The 9,220-nt window shown below is 45.7% G+C and overlaps 1 protein-coding gene across 2 annotated transcripts in view; it reads right to left on the reverse strand.

The window, feature by feature from the left end:
• Gng12 (G protein subunit gamma 12) overlaps window positions 1-9,220 on the reverse strand; it is a 121,083-nt gene that overhangs the window by 5,187 nt on the left and 106,676 nt on the right. For both annotated transcript variants that reach the window (XM_048814038.1, XM_048814039.1), the window contains one exon: window positions 573-691. In XM_048814038.1, the coding sequence (XP_048669995.1) occupies window positions 573-665 (93 nt within the window). In that variant the 5' untranslated portion in view covers window positions 666-691. The remainder of the gene's footprint in view (window positions 1-572; window positions 692-9,220) is intronic.

Genomic DNA, 9,220 nt, shown 5'->3' on the forward strand with positions numbered 1-9,220 from the left:
CTCTCTTGGAACCAAGCAGGGAAAGATTTCAAAGTCATGTGATCTAAGAAATGCATTCCAGCTCCTCAGTGGGACCTGCCTTCATCCTGGGGGTAGAAAATGGTCACCAAAGGGTGCACATTTAAAAAGCTATGTTTTCCTAAAAGGAAGACCCCAATTGTTGACTTTAAGGCACCCTCAGATACATTGATACCCTAGAACACTTGATAAACTCCAGATGGATGAGGAGGGTATTTTAGAAATCCCCCTGAAACCCCTCCCTGTCCCAAATTAGAACACAGCAATCATAAGACTTGACCCCTTTCATTTAGGGAAGGCAGGTCCTCTGCAAATCCTGTGCAGGATTTTGCAAACAGGGGTCAACTCAGACTCTGATTCCTCATTTTTTTTTTTTTAAATGAGGCCTGGGCTAGGTAGGTAATAAAAATTAATACTGTGAGGCCCTTGACCTGCTCTAGGAAAATCCTGGAAGCAAGCTGGATTAAATGGCACCCTCTTTTCTGACTCATTTCCCAGTCTTGGAAGAGCAGCAGGGACCACAGCAGGTATGGCTCTGTCCCTTGGGCTCTTACCTTTATCCTTTCAATGGAAGCTTCTAGTCTCAGCTGCTGCACAGTTCTCCTTGCCTGGGCTATGTTGTTGGTGCTTGCTGTTTTGCTGGACATCTTCAATGATTGTTCTTCCCTGAAATCTGAAAAAAAAAATTTTTTTCAAATGGTGAATAACAGTCATCTTTAAGTTATTTAAACATTCATAGAAAATGTGTGTTACTTGAAGGAAAATGGATGCATCTGCCCATCAGCACAGCCTCTTTGAGGCAGTTACTAAAGTGCCCTGAGCAATCCCAGTGGTGGCTTAGATGTTCCAGCCTGTCATCCATTTGAGTGTCAACATAAATTTTTGGTTTGCAGAAACCTAGAACAGCAGTTTAATCAATGAAACCCAACATATAGCATAAGGGCGGCCTTTTAAAGAATTTTCTAGGAAGAAACAAATATTAATATTTGCAGTAGTAAAGGGGCCTTTGGCAACCAGAGGCCAAGTTACATGTCAATTTAATACAACTACTACATACTCTAACAGAAACTGAGTTTATTTCTTTTGGGCTCTCTTACCCAGCTATTAGGCTGATGCAAGTTGTGGCAAGAGAAAACAGTGAGAAGGCCTCTCCAGAGACCTCTGCACAAAATCACATTTTCAGGTGCTATCAACATGTGCAAATGTTTCCAGAATATTAGGCAGGTAAGCAGTCTTTATTCAAGAAAAAGTGGTAAACTTTTGGCTGAAAGACTCAATGATAGATCCACAGTAAATGTCAAATGAGACACAGCTGGAAGTCTGAAATAATCAATGAAGCTTTATCATTCCTTCTTTTGACCTCTCTCTGGCCTCATCCTGGTGGCCAAGGGTTTGCTAATCCTATTACCTTCCCCTTCCCTATATGTTTGGCCAGGATTGACTCTCCTCTTTTTGTCTAAGCCCTTGAGTACCAGGCTGCCCTGTTGTCCTCTCCCCAGACACCTGATGTCAAACAACGGAAACAGGCTGGCCTTTGAGCTTTGACCTGCCTGGTTTCTAGTGGCACATTTCATGAGGAAGGCAGGCCTGGGACAAGAGCTGCCTGGTGCCCTATATGGTTAAGTTTTCTCTTGGCATGATGGTGAATGGAGGAAAAGACAGAGCTGGCAGGCCTAGCAGCAGTGTGGTAGTTTATGACTCAGGAGCAGGTGGACAGTAGGTGTGTCTTGCCGGCACTAGGCAAGGGCTCAGCAGTCTTAGGACGCTGTGGCGCCAGCAGCAAACCCAGGCTGACTCAACCTTCAGCAGGACCTGCAGCTGCAGGAAGGCTTAGACCAGTCAGGCTGCAAAAAACACCATCAAGCCACAGGCTCCATGCTGTCCACCATGTGGGCATTATGGAACTCCAACACTGAGTTTCGCCAGATTATGATGTCCCCAAGGACTGAGTTCAAGGATCTCTGAGGTTGCACCCTCTGAGGTTGGAGGAAGCATTGGGTCAGGTGCACAAATAAAACTGCTTTTAATTGGGTGCAGAACTTTGAAATCAGCTTCATCAGCAGCTTCACATTTCTGGGACTGCACCCTGCCTCTGCCACTTCCCAGATGGGTGGAAGTGGGCCGACTGTTTCACCTTCATGAGCCCAAGATTTTTTGAGGTTGTTGTTTTGTTTTTGCATACTCAGGGCTGCTCTTCCACTGAGCTACATCTACAGCCCTTTTTTTCTGGGACAGGGTCATGCTATGTTGCCCAGGCTGCTCTTGAACTTGTGATTCTCCTGCCTCATTACATGCAGGTGCCACCATGCTCAAGTTTTTTCAGTTGTAATATAAAAATACTATTAATCACCTCAAAATGCTTTTTGGGATTCATTCACTGATGTATATCTAAGGGTTAGCACAGGACCAAACCACTCTCATAAAATGCAACTGCTATTATTTTTATCCTGGGGCGGGGGTCATACAGACCATGAATTGGAATTCCTTTACCTGACTGTTTTGCCCACCTCTCCTCAATTCTGGGTCATTGACTGTCAAGGGTTTTGACTGAGTGGGTCTAGGCAGGGCTTCAGGGATCAGCTCTTTTTTGATTCTGCCCCCAGGTACTTCTGCCACACTCTAGTATCAAGGTAAGACACAAAGGTTGGTGATAGCCAACAGAGGATTGCCACAGGGAAAACAGAAGCCCTAACAGTACAGGAAATTGGGAGGAGGAAGCATGTGGCAGGGCAGGGTGGCCTTGCCTTGTCCTGGCCTTGGGCAACCTCAGTTCAACACATTCCTGGACTAGCTGTCTCTTCCTCAGACTCCTCAGTACTGCTGCCCTGCCCAAGGAGAGGCCTCAGGTCTCCTCCTCGGGGGTGTTACCCCCACCCAGCCACCTGGCCTAGCCCCTTTCTATGCTCCCAGGCCAGCATCTGAAATGAATGTGAGGTTGTGGGCAACCTCACCCCAAACAGTGCCCAGTGCCCAGTGAGTTGGTTGCAAATTTCATTCCCCTGCAACACATTGATCTGGGCTGCCCCTCCAGTTGGTGGCTGTTCTTAGCCTCCAGAATGTGAACATGACACCTTTTCTGAGTGGCCTGTGGTTTCCAGGCTGCACCCTCAGGATTTTCTAAATGTGCTGCTTGCGTGAGAACAATGCCAAGCATTCTCCTCAACCTCCAGGGCACAAACTTTTCAAGGCCTGGGCAAGTTTTCCTGTAACTGCAAACAGGTCACACAGATGGGACCTTGACCAGTCATTGCTCCCACCCCATGTGACTATAAGCAAATAGTCCACAGTCAGGCTATATTTATAAAAAGCCTGTCTCTCGAAGTGGTGAGAAAGCTGGCACCTAGAATACTGGGGACTTTTCCCCTTCTTGACTGAATTATAATCAGGATTTAAAACAGCTAGCTAGTAAGAAGAACAAAATATAACAGAAAAAAGATAAAAACAGTTAGCAATCCCCAATTCATGCTTGCCAGCTCTGGCTTTATGCAGTGGTCTGGTTCTGACTTCACTGTGGGGCCTTCACACTCTCCCAGCTCCCTGCTGCCTTCCACTGGGGAATCTTGCAGATCCCAGGCTTTGCAAAGTCCATGCAAGACCTTTTATTTATTTATTTATCTATTCATTCATTCATTCATTCATTCATTTATTTTAAAAGATCACTTGAGCCCAGGAGTTCCATGTCAGACATGACAAATACAGCCAGTAACTCCTGGGTTCTAGTGATCCTCCTGCCTCAGTCTCAGTTTCAGCCTCTGAGCAGGTGGGAACTAGTATGTGACACTTTTTTTTGGGGGGGGGGAGGAAGGGGTATAAGGGATTGAACCCATGGGCAATAAACCACGGAGCCACATCCCCAGTCCTTTTTAATGTTAAGACAGAGTCTTAAGTTTCTTAGGGTTTCACTAAGTTGCTGAGTCTGTCTCAAACTTGCAATATTCCTGCCTCAGCCTCCCAAATTGCTGGGATTGATTACAGGTGTGTGTCACCACACCCAGCTGCAAAACATTTTTAAATGAGTGCTACTAGTACTTGGTATAGCAAGCTAAGAATAAATGGGTAGGATGGACACAGCTTCTGCCCTCACAGAGACATTAGACAAGAGGATCCTTTCCTCTTGTGCTGGAAGAGCCCAATCCTGCCACTGCTCTGCTCCTCTCAGGCTCCCACTCAATCTTTTCCTGAAAGTTCCTTCCCCTGTGCTGGTAAATGAATATCTGATTAAAGTTTTGGAGATGGTAGATTTTTTTTATAGCATCACAAAGTTATTAAACACAAACAACTTTCTACTGAATATCATACAGCAATAGCTTCAAAAGTCAATTAAATGAGGGTATTTGTGTGCATCCCGAGAGAACACTGTAAACTGGGCCACTGGAAAATAATATAATCTCTGACTATCACTTTGTTCCTATAGAGAAATCAGATCAAAATTATATTGTTTCAAGTTGGGGAGCCTCTTCCAGGGACTCTTGAGTTTCTTGGCTGAGCTGCCTGGCCTCAAGGCAGGGCCCCTGTTGTTTCACTCCTAAGAGGCAAGGTGCTCTCAGTGCTTTGCTCTGCCTTAACAGCTGGGCTGCGGCAGAACAAGACCGAGGGCTGGGCGGACTACCTCCAACTGTCTTGGCACCATCAGAGGGCTTGCTCTGGTCTTTTTAATGGCAAGGATGTCTGCTATTTGTGCTACTAGTGCTACCCAATTGGTTTCCGTACATCAAGAACAGCTTCCAAGGTAGACACCAATCTCTGTATGGAGCTGAGAGCCCACACAGGCTGCATCATTCCAGGACTAGCATTGGAATCCTGAATGGGGCATTACTGACCATCCTTGTTTTACAGATGAGGAAACTGAGGTTAGAAAAGCTGGCTGTGAGGAAACCCAGTTTGTATATCACAGTCCATCTTGTAATCCTTTTCTCTCCAGAAACCACCCCTTCTGGAAAGGGATCAAATTCCAACTAAATCCAAGGAAAGAGAGCCAACTAAATCCAAGGAAAGAGAGCAATTCCAACAAAATCTGTTCACACTCAGGGCATCACTAAATGTTCCATAATGTGGCTCTTAGTCAGGAGTGGCTGACACTCATTGACTTGGAACAGTGGGCCTGCTGACCACCTTGTGTTTATGGGACACCCCTCTTGGACAGAAGGCACTTTGTTTGTCTACCTGGTGCCTGCAGAGCAGTCTTTCCCTCTCCTGTGCACCAGCTGGGCAAGGGCTGAAGTTAGCATCTGGGGTCCTAAGTGCTCCATCTTACCCAGAAGGGTCAAGGCCTGTGTGAACCTGTGCAGACCACCATCTGGTGAAACTCTGGCTATCTCTTCTGTAGCCTTATTTTCAGTTGCATGTAAGGGTAACAGATTTGAATAAACATATGTAGTATTTAGCTAGTCAAATCATTTGCATTGGTTTTAATGCTGTGGTTCATCTGAATTCTCCGGTTCCCAGAAATTCCCAGGAACAAGATGTCCCATTAGGGAAATATGGACATTTAAATCTTTGTTTGTGTGTGTGGGGGGGCTAAGCTGGGAGAGAAGGGTGGGGATGGAAAGTGTCACCAAGCACGCTTTGGGAGGAAGGCCCCAGGGAGCCCCAGGGNAGCTCTCTCTCTGCCCTCTTCTGTAAAAAGGGGATTAATTAAAAAGACCCATCTCACAGGGCTGTCAGAAGCAGGCAGGTTCACCCGGCATACTCATGTGTTTACCAAACGCTGCTCCCTGGGCTCCTCCCTATGGAGGGAAACAAACAGAAGATCAAGATTACTCTCCAACTTCAAGGCTGTGTGACCAGGTAGCAATGGCTTTCTAACATGGCCTTGGTGGGAACGGGGGAGTGCAGAGCAGGCTGTTGAGAAACTTCTGTTCTCATGAGCACTTATTATTCCTATCAGAGTCTGCAAGCCAAAGCCAGACTGCAGATGTTTTTAGTTGGGCCACACACACAGAGTTAGCTCTAGAGTGTGTGTGTGTGTGTGTGTGTGTGTGTGTGTGTGTGTGTGTGTGTCTGAACTTTAAATTGATGTCGACATTTAAGAAATTGAGAGATTTTACTTTTAAAGGAAGATTGAAACAAACCTTGGATCTGAGTAGTGGCTTCCCTCTCAACATATGCTGGTGCACCTGTGGAGCCCCCAAATTTGTGGTTTTTTTTTTTTTTTAAAGAGAGAGAGAGAGAATTTTTAATATTTATCTTTTAGTTTTCGGCGGACACAACATCTTTGTTTTGTATGTGGTGCTGAGGATCGAACCCGGGCCGCACGCATGCCAGGCGAGCGCGCTACCACTTGAGCCACATTCCCAGACCGGAGCCCCCAAATTTGAACCCGTGACTCTGTCTTTACACTGCGGCTTGGATAGCTAGTTCCAGGGACAAGTCAAGGATCAGCCAGGGGATGTGGTCTCGCTCTTGCTACTTCCCAGCTCTAAGGCCCTAGGCAAGACTTGGAAACAATTTAAGCCTCAATTTTCTCATGGAAATGAACAGAATAATAATACTTTCATATTTCAAAGGACTGTTAAAAGTATCAGATAAAGTAAGTGTGTGGGGTGTAATCCCAGCTTCTCAGGAAGCTGAGGCAGGAGGATCACAAGTTCGAGGACAGCCTGGGCAACTTAGTTGAGACCCTGTCTCAAAATAAAAAGCACTGGACTGTAGCTCAGTGTCAGAGTACACTGGGTTCAATCATTAGTACCAAACAAAACGAAATAAAAAACCCCAACAACAAACAAACCCCCAAAACAAAACAAACAAAAAGTCTGTGGGCTGCTAGGAATATAGCTCAGTGACAGTGCATACCTAGCATTCGAGAGGCCCTGGGTTCAATCCTTGGCATGGCAAAAGAGAAAAAAAAGTGTATCATTACAATAAATATAAGGAATATGTTTTCCTGCCTGTTTAGCACCTGCATCTCCTTATTATATACCATGCAACGTGCAACAAGCCCTTGCAAACCCTAATGGGCTGGCCCTAGGCAGCAGCCCTATCCTATTCCTAGCATGGCTCATGGACTGTAGGGCTGGAAAGTGAAAAATGACATCTCCAGGGCCATGAGAAGAACTGTGCCCGCCTTCCCCCATTTCATATGCTGAAGTTCTAAACCCGTAGTACCTCAGAATCTGTATCTGGTGACAGGGTCTTTAAAGAGGAATTAAGATAAAAAGAGATCTTGAAGATGGGCCCTAACCTAGTATGACTGGTGTCCTTGTAAGATGGGGAAATCTGACATACAGGGGTACAGGGGGAAGATTAGGAGAAGATGGCTATCCACAAGCCAAGGAGAGAGGCTCAGGAAAAGCAAACCCTACCAGCACTTCGACCTCAGATTTCTAGACTCCAGAAACATGGGAAAATAAATTGCTGTTGCTTAAGCCCTGAGCCTGTGGTAGCTAGCTATGGTGTCCTTCGCACACGAATACACCCAGGTTCTCCTGCTGCCAGGGCGCTGGAAAATGTCAATTCTGCCAATTAACATATTCTGATAGGTGGAAGTGACAGGAAGATTGATTTCTGCTGACAAGCAGGGTGGTGAGCTAGTTACTGGGTGTGGATGCAGGGGCATCCTAGCCACCTGCAACCAGGTAGAGAGAGGATGAGAGTCCCCGTGGCTGTGGCAGCCTCCTGGTTCTGCACTCTCCACTGGGTCCTGGGGGCCAGTTCTATCGTGCTGGCAGTCCCTCCTAGGGACTCTGAGAACCTGCTCCTCCAGACCTCAGGTGATTAGGCAAGCACCCAACCCCTGTATTAAGCCCATTCCACTGAAACTGCCAAGAGCGCTTTCTGTTTGCTGTAACTGAACCATGAACAACGTGCAACTGCTAATCTGCTGTTTGTAAACTGCAAATAACTTGCAGATATTAGCTATGCTATTATTGTCATACCATCACTGCTGAACACCCCAAACTCTAGGACTCAAAGGAGGGAGCAGTAAGACATAAATTCTCTCTCAGCCAGACCACAGTAGCAGGCTGTGAGGCCAATAGTGGCGGAACCTGTGACCAGCTGCAGGTCCTACTCATTCTGCACAGTTCTGAGAGCAAAGGGCAGAAAGAGCAAGCTGCTGGTTATGGGGGAGGAGAAAGAGAGGGAGAGGCGTGGAAGGGCTGCATGGAGCTTTGGAAAACATGGTCTGCAAAGGGGAAAGAGATGGCTAGAGCTCAGCTAAGAGAAATTTACATAGAATCAACAGAATGGAAAAATAAAACAGCTCTCACAAGGCTCCAGCAAGCTCATCCTGTAAGAGCAGCAGGCTTTGGAGTTCCTAACCCTACATTAGTTGCATTTTACCTGCCTTCCAGGGTGCATCTCTCTGAATAATAATGAGACAGATAAGTTAAATAATGATTAATTTTGATGAAAGCCACCATTTACTGAGTACTTAGTCTTTGCCAGGTGAGTAAATTCCATGCATTTAGTTCTTACAATAACTCTGGGAGACACATTCTTTTATTGTGTCTGTTTTATAGATGAAGCAGAGAGGTTAAAAAATAAACAAATAAAATAAAGGTATTGTGTTCATCTACAACTACAAAAAATTCATGCTTAGAATCACACTGGTTTACATGGTATAGCTGGGGCTCTGGCTGACCTTACTCTCAAGATCACAGTCACCACCCATCTCTAAACAGAAAGAACACAAGGAAGGAGTGGGGAGAAAGGAGGGGCAGGTGCCCGTCAAAATCTCTTATGGGAAGATACTGTGCTCTATTTAGGGGCTGTGGCTCACTTAGAGAGGTGGTCCCCACACACTGCCAGCAGGAAGTGAGGCGCTAAGCAACCTCACAAGATGGAAGTCAAGGAGAATAGGCTGTTCTCAGTTAAAAGAACAACTGCCCCAGATTCCAGGTAAGGTTTTTGCTAAAGACACAAGATGATCCTATCATCCTCAGAGCCCCAGAGAAGCTGGCAGGGAGCCATGAGAATGAGCCAAACCAAGTAATAAATCCACAAGGAGAGGTTGCTACAGAGCCTGGGCAGTGAGTTCCTAACTTCACTGTGTATCCAGAACACTTGGGGCACTTGCTTAAAAAACCTGATTCAGGGGCTGGGGCTGTAGCTCAGTGGCAGAGCACTTACCTAGCACATGTGAAGCACTGGATTCAATCCTTAAAGTACCACATAAAAAGAAATAAAACAAAGGCATGCTGTTCATCTACAAATACAAAAAAAAAAAAAAAATACAAAAAAAAAAAAAAAAAAAAAAAAAAAA

This window comes from Marmota marmota, unplaced genomic scaffold (assembly GCF_001458135.2).
Source record: "Marmota marmota marmota unplaced genomic scaffold, marMar, whole genome shotgun sequence".
NCBI lineage: Eukaryota > Metazoa > Chordata > Mammalia > Rodentia > Sciuridae > Marmota > Marmota marmota.